At 32.0% G+C, this 15,225-nt stretch overlaps 2 protein-coding genes across 9 annotated transcripts in view; both read right to left on the bottom strand.

Annotated features, from left to right (window-relative positions):
* LOC108731193 (uncharacterized) overlaps window positions 1–4,502 on the bottom strand; it is a 10,139-nt gene extending 5,637 nt beyond the window's left edge. For 2 of the 5 annotated variants that reach the window (XM_018461381.1, XM_018461385.1), the window contains exons 1-8: window positions 3,728–4,502; window positions 3,429–3,611; window positions 2,955–3,159; window positions 2,703–2,899; window positions 2,380–2,614; window positions 2,132–2,288; window positions 1,811–2,042; window positions 983–1,721 (exon numbers count right to left, since the gene is read on the bottom strand). In XM_018461381.1, the coding sequence (XP_018316883.1) occupies window positions 983–1,721; window positions 1,811–2,042; window positions 2,132–2,288; window positions 2,380–2,614; window positions 2,703–2,899; window positions 2,955–3,159; window positions 3,429–3,568 (1,905 nt within the window). In that variant the 5' untranslated portion in view covers window positions 3,569–3,611; window positions 3,728–4,502. The other 3 variants (XM_018461382.1, XM_018461384.1, XM_018461383.1) reach the window with 3 other exon arrangements.
* A 3,315-nt stretch (window positions 4,503–7,817) lies between these two features.
* On the bottom strand, window positions 7,818–15,070 carry LOC108731170 (monoacylglycerol lipase ABHD12). 4 transcript variants are annotated; one of them, XM_018461334.1, is made up of 10 exons: window positions 14,597–15,070; window positions 12,841–12,976; window positions 9,793–9,911; window positions 9,488–9,593; window positions 9,171–9,370; window positions 8,920–9,055; window positions 8,731–8,848; window positions 8,487–8,648; window positions 8,031–8,158; window positions 7,818–7,899 (listed from the first exon to the last, which is right to left on the bottom strand). In XM_018461334.1, the coding sequence occupies exons 2-10, from the start codon at window positions 12,906–12,908 to the stop codon at window positions 7,860–7,862; spliced, it is 1,077 nt and encodes a 358-aa protein (XP_018316836.1). In that variant the 5' UTR covers window positions 12,909–12,976; window positions 14,597–15,070; the 3' UTR covers window positions 7,818–7,859. The 4 variants fall into 4 exon arrangements, with proteins under 4 accessions (XP_018316836.1, XP_018316838.1, XP_018316837.1 ...); XM_018461336.1 differs by lacking the exon at window positions 12,841–12,976 and having other exon boundaries at window positions 14,597–14,673; window positions 14,785–15,070; XM_018461335.1 differs by lacking the exon at window positions 12,841–12,976.
* Window positions 15,071–15,225: the final 155 nt, after the last annotated feature.

The following is a 15,225-nucleotide window of genomic DNA, read 5'->3' as shown; positions in this document are numbered from 1 at the left end:
TTTTCCGGACTTATAAACGCAATTAAACTACTGTAATAATATCACGAATTAAATTAAATTGACAAGCAATTCTTAATAATTTGATGCACAATCAGGCATCACATTAGAAAAATGTTAATGTGCTGAAAAATTGTAAATTTAATATACTATAATAATATTATTATATATACTAATATACATTAATTGTATATATTATAATAATATTTATACATTTACAATCCTTTATCTACCATTTTATATTGTTCAAATAAGAAAATTTTATTTTTCAGTTGTAAAATATTGTGTAGATTTTTTTAAAATGTCGATTTTCAATAGTTCAAACAATTATACTTTTTTTTGAGCGATTGATATTTTTTGAGCATACTATTTCTTTTTGTTAGTCCAAAGGGTCAACTAAAAAACACGTCACGTTTTATTGCTTAAAATTTAAAATAAATTATCTATATGGCTCAATCAGAATAAATCAGTAGTAAAAAGAATGGGCTATGAGCCAGTTATAACATAAAGAATATTTAATAAACTTTCTTACATACATGCAAACGTTTCGACACCGATCGGGTCATTTTCAATGCAAAACAATAAACAAACTTATAAAACTGGCTCATAGCCCATTCTTTTTACTACTGTTAAATTTAAAAATTTGAGAATTTTTTAACTCTAAAGTAGTAATTTTTTGCGATTTTTCCAATAAAAATTTTTTGAATTATTGTAATTAATTGAAAATCAAATATTATTTATTTGATTTATAATTATTTATTTTTGTTTGACTTTGAGGTATAAATTTTACACATTTTGAGCTAAAAAAATATGCATTTAGTGTGACAAAGTTGCAGGGTCCAAAGTTCCCACAGATCCTGGTGTGGTCCGAAAGGAAACCAAAAATAACAATGGCGAGCTAGGGTTAAGATTACCTATTGACTCACGTTTATATAAAATATTTAATATAAAAACAATATGAATACTTTATAAATTTTATCTATACCTGCATCTGATAATGATAACTATTTTGCAAACTGTGATTCCCATATACAACGTGCTGATCCTGACCAGAATAACTATGATGCTGCGTATGATAACTTTGATGATTCTCTTGATCGTTATAAACCTGCACATTGTATCCTTGATGATGCTTATTACTGGACATCGCATGTTGTGTCATAGAGCTATCCATGTGTATATCAAACGGCAACTTATTCCTCGAATCTACCATTCTGGATGCAACGGGAGGACTACGAAAGCGCGAAGCATTAGCGGCTGCATCTGGAGATTGCCACAAACCTTGCACAACCGAAAGAGCTTCCTTCGTGTTTACAGTGAGGCTCTGCCCAAGCAGATGTTCCTCAGTATCAACAGTCAAAGACGAAGTGTGATGCTGGTGCATAAAGTTTGTCGATTGTAACGGTCGACCATTTCGTTGAGCTTCAAGTCTCTCAACTTGAATTCTCTCGGTCTCTAATCTTTGTTCAACTTCTTGTCGTTGAGTCTCTAAAACCTGATTCTCGACCTGGTTCTCGTATTGCTGCCTTTGCAACTCTTGTTCGACTTGGAGTCTCTGCTGATTGATTTCAGCTTCTCTTCTTTGCTGATTGAGCTTCTGCTCTTCTACTTCTTGTACATGATATATGTTTTCGTAATTGTTAAGCTGGGATTGGGATTCTCCATCGGTTTCACGCAAACAAATCATCGACATTTCATGTTTATTTCCCAAAAACTGCACTCTTCTGTGTGAAATATTGTATTATATAATTAATTAAAATATAATTAATTGTATCAAATAATTTTCTTATTGTATCTTATAAAAGAATGATACCTTTCCAAATAAAGTTGTGCTCTAATTTCTTCCATACTACGATCAACATTATTAGCATAAACTAATTCTTTGGGATAATGTGGCTTTTGTACAGTATTTGGATCTATTGGCTCTGCTACATATACCGGTACTCTTAAACAGTCATGACATTTACTACCATCAAAAAAACGTACGTGATTTGGAAATAATTTAATTTTCTCCATATTACTGTCATCATTCTGGTCCTCGTGAACTGAAAATGAATAAGGAAATTCTCTTCACACATTGCTTTCCTACAATAACTTGCCGTTTTAATTTGACATATCTTATCATTGTTCTTACTCTTAAAACCCGCTTTTACAGTAGGAGCTATTAATGGACCTCTCTTGTTTCCACTATTCCATGGTCCAGGCTTGATGGTGTTTTCTTTATGTACTATATCCTCTATAGATACGTGATCTAATATGCTTGAACTTTTCATTTCTCCAGGTATATCATCCTAGGTTATAAGTTAACATTTCATTACAAATTATTTTAAAAATACGATAAATTATAATATATTAACAACTGCTATTATACAAATATCTTACTTGATATATTTGTATTTTAGAATTGGGTTTTGTGTTCTGTATAGAAGATGAGATTTGGGGCACAATCCCTGGATAATATTCACGTACACGATGACCTGTTCGTATGCTACCAACTCTTTTACCAGCTCTTATCGCTCGTAATGAACTGAAAGCCTGACGTTGTTCGAACAAAGAAACATCGTTTCTTTCTTCGATACGTCCAAGCGTTTTGCGCGCCACAGCAAATTGAAAATTTCTGTGAAAAGATGCCATTGTCTAATTTTATCACATATAAATAATTTTTATTTGATATATTTTATTATGTGAAAAGAAATAATTCATACTGATGAGCATGGCTTAATTCCTCGAATGGTTCTGCATGAACAGATAGTCCCATTAAGTAAACTTCATCCGCGCGTTTGTCGTCCTCAATTTGTTCCAATTCAAAAGCCCAAGCTCTGTATATGTCTGCTACTCTAGTCCCGATACCACTGCTGTGCAACAGCTGGTATAACTCCAAAGGATTCTTTTGCATACTTATCTAAAAATCAAGCCTTATTATAATACTTATAACATGATTACAAGATATTACTCACATAATTAATCCACAGACGTATGTATCTGCGATCTTGATGATATTTTACATCCTTTTCAAATATCGCTAAACATTGTTGCAAAAGTCTCCCAATATGGGATTCATGTCCACTTTTCGGATAACTCTGTTCCACCCACAAAATGTACTCGTACCAATTCTCTAACGGATCATCTCCTTCGTAATTCTTAATTGCATCCTCATACATTCTAAATAAAAATATATTATATTTTTAACAACTTTATAAAATAGTTGTGTTCAACAAAAAAAGCAGTTTCCTTAATGCGATTAATTTTGTCCTTAGTTCTTCGCTATGGATGTAAATGTATAAACCAATTATTAAATTAAAGAATCTTACAATAATTGCAAAGCTGTGTTTTTGCCAAACGCAGCCATTATTATATTTTCTATGTTAATTTATAATAGAATTGGCTATTATATGCAAGCGTCTTTAAATCTACAGGTTTAGAATACTCACTGCTTCTCCTGTAGCAACAACTGCTGTGCATCTGTATCCTCCTGTGCCCTCAATGCAGTTCCCAATTGAGTGGCATTCCGTCCATATCTTAACGGCTGGATATTCTCCTTGCAAAGAGCTATCACCGTTGCAGGATCCATTTCCGACTCTGTTGCCTTTATCGCTTAGAGACTTCCTTATACACTAACAAAACAACAAAAAGTTCCACAATTAACGCAAACAGTACCAGCAGAGAATATTCATTGGCATCCCAATTGATCATACGATTATACACGTATAAAAATGTAAACATCCTTTACTTTACGATTGTCAATGGAACACCAGGGGACGCGCAATACGTCAGGGACAGGGGTGCAACGAGGCGATTATTATTTCGTCGCTGGGATTATCGTGGCGTCTGGCTCACAGCACACACCGATCCTGGGGAGAGTCGCGGAACAGAGAGCTTGACATTCATTGACTTGACGTCGTAGGCATAACACGACGGACGAAAGGAGTCCCGCGGAACGGCCCGCGACAGGAATTAAGACTCCGTACTCACTCAAACCACTCACCAGTCTAGGGAACGCGTGTACACCTTCGCTTACCGCAGCTTGGCATAACAATTCCGCGATCTGTGCCCGGACCTTTACATTCAAACGAAACTCTGCTCTAAAAATTCCAATAAGGACGCTATCGAGCCACGGATTAGGTTAGATACACGCTTTAACAACTCAAACGGTAGAAAAGACAGGGAGTTCGCCAACAACGGTTTTAACTGTCTTCCCTCGGTTACGATCAACGATGATCAACGATAGTATACTCAAACTCAATGCACTCGGTGACTCTCCTCTCCTCTCCTCTCGTCTCGTTCCGTCGCACCTCGTCCAACCGCGCCACAGCGTTGGTCAGCGTTGGTTCATGGTTGTGTTGTGTACCCCTGCCGTCTGAGTCGCGATGCCACGCGCCGGCAAGGCAAGTGGCGGAATCTCGATCCACGGGATCGAGCTGCGATCGACGTGCGCTGACGTGCGCTTTTGACACTCTCGGGTGACTGCGAGGTCTAGCGAGGTCTAGCGAGGTCTAGCGAGGTCTAGCGAGGTCTAGCGAGGTCTAGCGAGGTCTAGCGAGGTCAAACGCAATAGGTAATCTCAATGGTCTCGATCGACAACGTGCTGCTCCGTAAGTCCGGATCTACAATAGGTGTTTTAAGCCTTAAGCCGTAAGAAATTAACCAATTACAGTCGAATTCGAGGAGAATAATCGACTATGATTCGTCCATTTCTTATGGCTTAAAGTTTAAAACTCTATTGTAGATCCGGGGTAACGCCGAGAAATTTTTAGGGTGAAATCACACGGTGCGGAAAAAGACTCATCAGATCATTGAAGCAATGGGTGCGTTCAGCAGAACGTTTGTTTTGCAACTGTTGTAAGTTTCCTTCGCGCTAATTGGATCATACTTTTAGATCTAGAAGAATGGTCCTATCTCAGCAGACAATCATAAAACGGTTGCAAAACTGTTGAGTCTGCTGAACGCAGCCAATCAATCAGCGCTATTTCGTGTAGCGCTGAATAGCGCTGATTGGTTGCTTCAATGACGCATTCTCTATTCCGCAGTCTTTTTCCGCACCGTGTGATTTCACCCTTAGGGCGCGCTCACCTTGACGGAAAAGCAGTGGCCAATCACAACTCGCATTAGTAGTAAATAGTACATACAAAAAGCCGAAATTACTTAAAGTTATGAATATGAGCTGTCGAAGTTATTTTTCTGCGTTCTTTCTGCATTTTAGTCAAGTCCTTACAATCTTACAACTCGAAATTTCAGCTTTAGCACTGAAAATCTTGGCGTGTTCTTTTGAACTTGCACTAATCAGTGCAACCCATGGAACTCGTCCAGTGTTGGTGTGAACCCGAGTGCGCACTGTTGCGCACTAATTTTTTCCCAATCGAAAAGGCTATAATTGAAATATGCCACGCGATAGTAGTATAGGCTGTCCGTGCCAAAATCGTAACAGATTTCTCTCCGTGTACACGATATCATCTCAGATAGCCAAGCGTGATATAGCATATTGTGCAAACTATAATGCATTGCATATGTTGTTATATATTTGCTGTACATTTTCTAACAATATCAAAATAAGATACATTATGAATACAACAACATAACTGCTTATATATGTAATCAGTTGTTGAAATTTCTAGAGCAAACTGTAAGAAATGGTAGTTTACACGTTATGTTGAACTCACGTTGGCAACATGACAGCAATCTGTTAGTAACGAATAATTAATCGTTTCATCTTGAGTGCATCATGATGAAAACATGACAGCAACAGAATATATATAATGATTTCTGTCCGTTGTTGCAAATATATCTTTAAGCTGTGAAGTTTTTTAATTGCAGCTCGTTGCTAACAAAATGCTGACAATATGACAACACGAGTTAACTGTCCAGAATATTCATGCCGACATATTCCCATCAATTTGCTATCGCAAGAGAGAATTCGAATTCTATTTAGTTCAACGCGACAGACGTAATGTTATTTCACCTTGTCCTGAGTTTGTCGAAATTGGTTGATGCAACGTTTTCGGCAACATGTTAGCAAATACACTGCATTTCGCTGTCTGGGATCAAGAAAATAAATAAAATTTTTGAAATACAACTTTCATATAGTTCATTTAAAATATAAATATTAACATATTCATAAAAATGGGTAATATAACCTTAATGTTAATACTTTTAAGCGAAATGAACATCACGCGCATGTAAGATTGCAGAGATGAATATTTCTGATCCACAGTTTGTGAATGTAGCACGATTTACCGACCAAAATATCGATTTATCATCTGCAGCCTTGAAAAGTGGACGTATGTGTACCCTCAGAAAAGTAGATATTGCTATGTAGTTTACATCCACTTTGTCAGGGGACAGTAGTGCGCGGTAGTATTTCGCGGATACAGGTTTTGGCACAGTATACTATATACAGTAGTGCAACTCTTGGCTTCTGCACACTGGACGCGGAAACGCTTACCGCGCGGCAAAATACGACGCGGTAGCCAATAAGTTTACAGCTCCCTACATGTTCATTGGTTATCGCGTTGCATTTTGCCGTGCGGCAAGCGTTTCCGCGTCCAGTGTGCAGAAGCCATCTCTATCGGCATCTTTGATGTCAGCGTGGATAAAAATGAACTGCACATGCGCGAGCGAGGTATGTAACCAATCAAGGCATTGATATTCCATCTCACCTCTTCTCTCTGTTGTAACCTTTTCTCTTTTTCTACTTTATTGCATAAGGTCTGTTCTTTTTCCACTGTAAGTTCTGAACTGGTGTACACTGATGCAATAAGTTCAGAACCTTTGAAAAATAACAGACCTACACAATATACATTATATTTAAAACAGAAAATAAAATAGAAATGAAACATGATAGGTATACATTTATTTCTCAGGAAATATAAGGAGATTCGTACTTATACTTAACCTTTTTTTATTTGCAATGACAGTCAGAGTTACAAAATATAAACGCAATAAGAGAACTAATAATAATATAGCAATCCGTTTTATTTTAACTGATCGATATTACTTAATCTCCAATTTGAAATTTTAATTTTAATTTTTAACAATAAAAATAATAAAATAAACTACAAAAATGTGTTATTAAACAGAAATATAGTCTTATTCACACAACTTTTATATGTATAATATAATTTATTTGAAATGTAAATATTAATCATACTTCCAAATTTAATTTTGCAGAGACTGCATGTCTAATACATCTTTAAAGTTGTCACTATTATTGACTTTTTTAATTTAGAATTTACAAAATCTGTACTCTCGATATCGATCATCTCCTTAATTGAATTAATATAAATAATCCCCTTAATATTGAGATATTACAATAACATATTCACTTATAATACTATGAATGTATTTCCATTTATTTAACAGACAATTTTTTCATAATATTTTTGTACAATTTCTTCATGACATAAGAGACTGTGAATATATGAGACAAATGTATTATTTCGTACAATACCACATTTAAAAGTTTATATATACTATATAAATAAATTTTACATTTGATAAATTTAAATAAACTTTATACATAAAAAATGGAATGCACAATTTAAGCGTTTGATGTCATAGTTTCTCTCACATTGTACATACAATTATAGGACATTAAAAATATTAAATTTTCAATAAATATAATATTTGAAGAACACAAAATTTTTATCGCAAAGAATTTTTTAAGAACCAAAAGAAAAATCATAAGAATATTAAAAATGTGTATTCTTCAAATATTTTATCTTTTACTAGAATTCTAATCCTATAAACGTATTACTTTTTATGTGTAAATAAAATAATCCTTGACTACGGATTTTTTATGATATAATTTATATTATATCATAATTTACGAAATAATTTACAGTGTAAATTTTCTAATCTAAATACAATTATTCAGTCAGATTTCCGTGTGCTTTGACGACAAATGTCCTGAAAGTATAATAAACATTATAATATAAATATTAAGCATAATAATGACATAGTTCTACAGATCCCAATGTTAATTTTCGTAATAGAGAAAAATAAATTGCATTTATTTTAGAAATATGTTAATAACTTACTTAATTATACCAGATAATTCTTTGTATCTACAAATATATTTATGTCCAAGCCCATAGGATGAATCTATTTTTATCATCTGGATACGATTTGTATTATTTCCAAAACTATCTAATGCTGCTTGATAAAGCTGAAACATGAAATCATTTGTATTAATTTCTATTCATTTGTGATATTAATTTTCTAACAACTATACCAGGCTTGTCCTTTAGCTCGCGAGTTAAACATTCTCATCTCTCCGCCGTCTCGTTTTTGGGCCAGATAGAAAATAAAAAGGGATCGAGGGTGGAGCAGTTAAAGTAACTTATAATTGGGCAGAACTGTAGCATCTTATTCCTTTTGTTTTCTCTCTATCTCGCTTAACGAGACGATGAAGAAAAAGGAGCGTTTAACTAAATTTTGGACAAATCTAGTCTATATAATTGTACAGTAAAAGTCTGTATGTATTATAATCATACCTTTTCTGCTAAGAAAACTGGAATTACACCGTCATCTTCAGCATGTAATATCATAATAGGACAATCAATCTTAGTAATATGTTTATCAGACTCAAATCGTAAATTATTCTTATAAAATGGCTCAACAGCCATCCAATGGAACCATGGTAAGTGTTTGAATATCTGTATAAAACGCGTAAAAATTAATTTACATTTATTGGAAACAGTACAATTTATATCTGAATAGATAATAATTGAGATATACCTGTGCAAATGGATGCTCTGTTAATTCATCTTGTATGTTATTGAATGGTGCTTCCAGAAATAATCCTGTTGGTTGTATATTTTCAGCTGCTAGCAGAGCTAATACATGCGTCGAAACTCTAATATCAAATAAAAAGTTATAATTATAAGCTATTTCAATTTGTATTGTAAAAGATTATTTAAAAATTACCCAGTTCCTAAAGAATGACCCCAAACAAAAATCGGAGCTGAACCATTAACTTTTTTTATCACCCATTCAAGAACATATTTACTATCCCTAACTACACCTTCTTCGGAGAGCTCTACTACATCGCTATCGCCATAGTCTAAATCGATGAGAGAACTTGAGTAAAATTTTCTTTTTAAATGTAAAACATAAACAGTACACAACAATACTTTTATCAATTATTCTAAAAGTAATTGCAAATTTTCGATACTTACTTCTGTAATCAAAACATATAACATGATAATCTAGATCTTGGAAAAGCTTATAAAGTTCGAGTCTATGCGAACTTGCTCTATTACCACTGTTTCCGTGCATGTACAGAAATACAGGTAGTTTAGCATTATTTAAAACTGCTTCATAAGCTTCATCTATCGCAGGAATAGAATTATTTAATAAAGACCGTGGTAATATCTGCCTGCAAAAGAGAATTACCGTTTAATATAATACAATATATGTATTATTATATTAAATTATATTATAATAAGCACTTTAGAAAGTTATAAATTTCGTAAGATGATGTACAATTACTCACCATGCACCTATCTTTACTTGCTGATCAGTATGTAAATAAAAATTTCTAGCGCCTTCCAGCCCAACCAATTTTGGATTGGAAAACTCTACCTTAAGTGGCCAATGTACTAAAATAGATTGTGTGTGTGTGAAATGATATATTGTTTTAATATACAAACTATAATTTCACATTTTAAAATCAGAAAATATGAATTAAATTCAATATTATACACATATCTATTTAAAATTTAGTTCATAAAACTCACAAGAGTTATTAAAATTACTAATTTGTAACATTATTTATTTTTTTGTTAGTTAATTACTTACCAAAATTTAAAAAAAGTATCTTTTTTTGAAGAGTATAAGAGTAATGAAAAATTACTGGTAGAAGTCCAAATATAATAAGATATATCAACACAGAGGTCCTCATGGTCCAAGTTAAGCATCTGTAACGTTTATATGTGTGTATATACATACATACACATATATATATATATATATAGGTGTATGTGTGTGTGCGTGTGTGTGTACATAACTGTATATATAAATAATTGATGATTTAGCAAAGCTTTGGTTTATTATCATTGATGCAATTAATCATGATATTAAATAGTGTATAGATTTAATGTCATAGTATTAAAAGTTAAAGTGATAAGATATATAGTAAGAAAGTTTCAAAATGTACAGACTGTCCTGAAATCATCTAAAGTCCTTTAAGATCGCGCGATGTACATTTTTTGCTAACTATAAAACTAACTTCCCTTTAACAGAAAATTGTGTATTTGTTTCTGTATAATTAATGACTAATACAATACCTTCTAAATAATTAAAAATGTTATCACAATTTTTATTTTGTACTAAAAAAACTGTATTACAAAAATATATATTCAAAATTACAGAATTATAACAAATTATTACATCGAGAAAGAAGGTTGACTTCAGATTGATTGAAGGATTCTAAAAAGAATTTATAAGATTCTTGGATATTTATATGTAATTATCATTAATTTCTATAATTAACAATTATTAATTTTGCGACGTTACTTAAGCAGTTTGCATTTGCCATAAAAAGAGCAATGGCATTAAAGCTTAAAAAACAAAGTAACAAAACAGAGAATAGCAATGACAAAAATTAATAAAAATATAATGCTGGATGCAGTAGCTATTAAAAAAGTAAATACATGTATATGCAAATAAAAATTCTTATGATTAAATGCATATTATGTTTAAGAGATAAAACTTATTCAGATACAAAAAATTTAAATAAATTTATTTTTAAATCGCAACCAAAAAAAAAATATATGCAAAATAAATAATATATATCATATATTAATATTATACCTTATTACGTTCATAGCAGTCACAGAACATTATATTCTTTTACGCGCTTATAATTCAGATACACTTATGACACACAAGACATAATATCTTATCTCTTGATGTTTACGACATATAATTATTACTAAGTCTCTAATACTTATGTAATTATTCGATTATGTTATACGCATAATGTTACACTTACAAATACCATGAAAAGAAAGTTATGCTTTCTTTAACTAATTGTAAATACAAACACACACACACTACAAATACATGTTTCATTAATTTTTATTACATACTATTTATATTTTATTATTCTATCGGTTTTATATCCATTTTCACTTCACTCTATTTTATTTATGTATAAATTTGTTTAAATCGTATATATTTAGTAAAATTAATTTTATAAATCTATATTAGTTTGTATTAAATCGCATTTTACACAATTCATCTTTATCAATTGTAAATACTTACAAATAATTATATTTAAATAAAAAATTTTCTTCATATTTCTCAATCCGAATATTGCAAAATGAAGATGCTGTGTAATTATTTTTTATTCGAGTTTATCGAGATTTAATTTATTACTTTGATGAATTATTATAATTACACATTTCTATTCCAACTCACTGACCACGTTCAACTTAAAACTTATTTTATAACTGTTAGAATTAGCTTTCTTCATAGAAATAAAACTACTGCTCTAAATGTAAAAGTAATCCAATCAGCACGACGAAAACCGCCAATAGTTGCAAAATAAACGTTCTGCTGAACGCGACCATTCACAATAACTGATTAATTTATAGAGCTGTTTAAAGTTTAAAGTTCTTTTCGTATTTTTAAATTGGAAAACGCTCTGTTTAGCAGTGGCGTAATAAAGAAAGATTGCGCCCGGGATGGTCTCTTCTCCCTCCCTATGACTTCCTTACTACACTATTGATAATGGCAACCGTCAATAGACTATTTTGTCCCTTCGCTCCCACATACGTTATTGTAAATTACGTAAAAAATAAGCAACAATGTCTAAATCTTAACTAAACTGAAAACATTTAATAAATCTATTTTTTTAAATAAGAGCGGTATTCATAGTCCATTCCTATTTTAAGACCGTCTCACTTAATGTCTTAAGATGCTAATACAGCCCTCTGATTGGTTTACGAGATCTTAAGACTGTACTTAAGACAGTCTCAAATATAAAAATCGACTATGAATATCGGTCTAAAACAATTCACGCGAAGAACTAGAAGAAAAGAGCACATTAATAGTAAAAAAAAATTTTCTTATTCTTACCGAAAACTATGGCAGCATTCGATGAAAGGAACGCTAATAATGAATCTCGTAGATTAGCTCAGAGTTAAAAATAAACGATTGAGCTCAGAACATTAAAAATGCGTTTATATACTTGCCTTTAACAAAATGTCACGTGTTACAAATAGAAACTTATTCCTACTACAGCAAAAAAAAAAAAAGAATTGGCCATATAAGCTAACAATTTGACTTCAATTCCTCCTCTTTGTCTTTTACTTGAGAAGCGGAGATAATTTTCTTTATTTACAAACAAATCTTCGGATCCAAATTTTTGCTTGTAACGAGGAAGTACTGCTGAATTAATATCTTTGCTAAGACGGAACCGAGAGCGGACCGTATCTTTCTTACTACGCCACTGCTGTTTAATAAATTATGATGAAATATAAGATTGCTGTTTATAAAAATAACAAACAATGTCTTGATAAAATATTTTTCTGTGTTTAGTTCTGTTTAATTATATCATGTGCCATAGTTAGCTTATGATGATTAATTCCTAATCACTCTGACTTGCAAGTGACTGACAAGAATAACTGCAGGATGTGTCACATTGTATTATTACAATAGACACACAATCGCACTTGAAGAATCAAGTCGACATAAATTTTAGCCAACAAAGAAATAAATCGATTTTATATTGTCTCGTTTTGAATAAGCTTGCAGCAAGCTATATTATGATGCATGACAGTTACATAAATAAAAGAAGTACGAAATTATTTACAGAGGTACAATTATGGTAAAGTAACTTACATTCCCATGTACCAAATCTCAAGGATGATGATTGGTATTATTGCTGCTAATAGCAGGTACATCGACATCGTGACTGTGTTAATAGTTACTGTTTCTTTACAGTATTTTCTTGTTGCAAGTCCTTTCTTCGATCAAACTTAATTCCACAAACTTGTTATAGGAGATTGTTTTATTGTTATTATATTAAGCTATGTACGAATGAATGTAAATTGTTTGGATATAAGATGAAAAATAATTACGAGAAAGTATAATGCATGAATTATATTCATAAATATAAATATATAAATATAATTGTATCATATGTATAAACAATCTTTGTTTAATATTTCTGAGTATGAATAGAAATTTATATAATTTAGATTATTTGCTATAATTTTGTCTGACGTACAATTATCATACATTTATTAAGCATTACATTTTAATTAAAAAATAATATTTCTTTAACAATATATGCCACCTAGAAATAATACATAATAGACACTTAAGAGCATATAAATTTATTAGAGATATATCTTTATTATCACTTTTCACTTGTAAATCTAACAAAATTATATGAGCAAAACTAACAGCCAACTTGACCTTAGAAATCGTACAATGGATCAAAGCTTCTAATTCTTCTTCACTTAAAATAAAAAATTCTGCACATATTTCTATCTCTAGCATACTCTTTTTTTTAAAGAGTTAATATAAGATTGTTAAGGATAGGGGAGACCGGAGCTAGTAAGAGATTGATTGTCAAAATGCTTATAACTCAAACAGGACATGGCAGAAAAATCTTTTTTTGACTGTAGATTGCTGACATAATAACTTGATATGTAAAATGATTTGCACCACAAGCATTGTATATATTATTTATAATGGTTTTTAAAAAAATGAAATTGGTGAGTAAATTTGTCCTATCACCTATTTTGTTGTCTGACAAATCTTTGGCATTATTAATCGCAATATCCCTGTATTCATAGAAAATGACATGTGTTGGAAGATCTTTGCTACATTTAATTAATCATTACCCTGACAAAGTTTGCGAATACAATCTCTTTTATTAAAAATGGCTATGTGGGGTAGATTGACCAAAATGAGATAAGATTAGGTGACAATTAATTGTAATATCTTTAGAAAATACACATTTTTAGAGAATATACTTACAAATATATTATATTTCATATAGATGTTTTTTCATTTTTCATATAGAAACTAAGGTACAACAACAAATTACGTATTTTATGATTAAAATAACTGTTTTATTAATACCATAATTACTATTATTTCTCAAAATATAGAACTGATATTAAAATAAAAATTGTATTTTTTATGTGTTGTTCATAACAAATATGCTACTGCCAATCCTAGAACGTATGACAATCAACCCAGAACACGGGGTTAATTGTCACATTTTCACAGTTTTATTTAAAATTAAATAACTTATTTTTACGATATGATGAATTCACGAGAAATATTTTTTTTTAATATCAGAGGATGTAAGTATATTATAACGTATATAATATTTCAAAATCAGGCATTCACTTTTTTCTAAAAATCACTAATCAAAAATTGTGACAACCGGTCCCGATCTCCCCTAATACCTAATACCTATGATGAATATTAGTATAGCGATTCTAGTTCCTAGAAAAACAATCGTAAGAGTTACGCTACATCTATCGATTGAGAAAAATGTAATCGATTCTGAGCAAGAAAAAAGAATTAATTCCTACAGACAAAGAGTGCCTGTACATGCAATTTTAAATGAGGCGAGTACCTTCTCACAAAGCGTTTCTTCGGTAGCCAATATACCATTATAATTGAACGATATATAACGTTATCAGGCTTGATAACCCGTTGAGGATTGACAGGTGTTTAGATAATTAGCACTCGTGCTGTTTATGCATACAAATGACAGTTGTAACGACAATCGTAAACTACGTGTGACGTTTACAGTTCACGTACATACAGAAAGCAAAGCACCGGACGCTCGGACAAAAATATGTTTCGTTACGTTTGTCTTATTTAAACGCGACTTCGTGCTTAAACAAAACTATGGCTGATCATAGGCTTTTGCTATACTCCGGTTTCCATCTAATACTGATTAATAATACTTGGAAAACGCGTACGACCATACACGACGACCAACGTCAACCAACGTCAACCAACGTCAACCAACGCTCGGCGTCAAATCAAACTCGTGATTTCGAACATGGTAGGTATAGAAGTTCGCCTGTTTCAAAAGTGAAAGTGTGACGTGAGTTGGTAGGAGATCACTGGGCAATGATGGGAGTAGAAGAACGAACGAGAAAGCGCGTGCAACAAGTCTATTGCTGGATTTGCTGGATTCACCCTGCATCCGATTTTCGTCGTACGACGCTTTGCATCCAATCAGAAAACAGGATT

Source organism: Mycetomoellerius zeteki, unplaced genomic scaffold (assembly GCF_001594055.1).
Source record: "Mycetomoellerius zeteki isolate Tzet28-1 unplaced genomic scaffold, Tzet1.0 scaffold121, whole genome shotgun sequence".
NCBI classification, from domain to species: domain Eukaryota; kingdom Metazoa; phylum Arthropoda; class Insecta; order Hymenoptera; family Formicidae; genus Mycetomoellerius; species Mycetomoellerius zeteki.
This window is presented reverse-complemented; position numbering and strand designations above follow the sequence as displayed.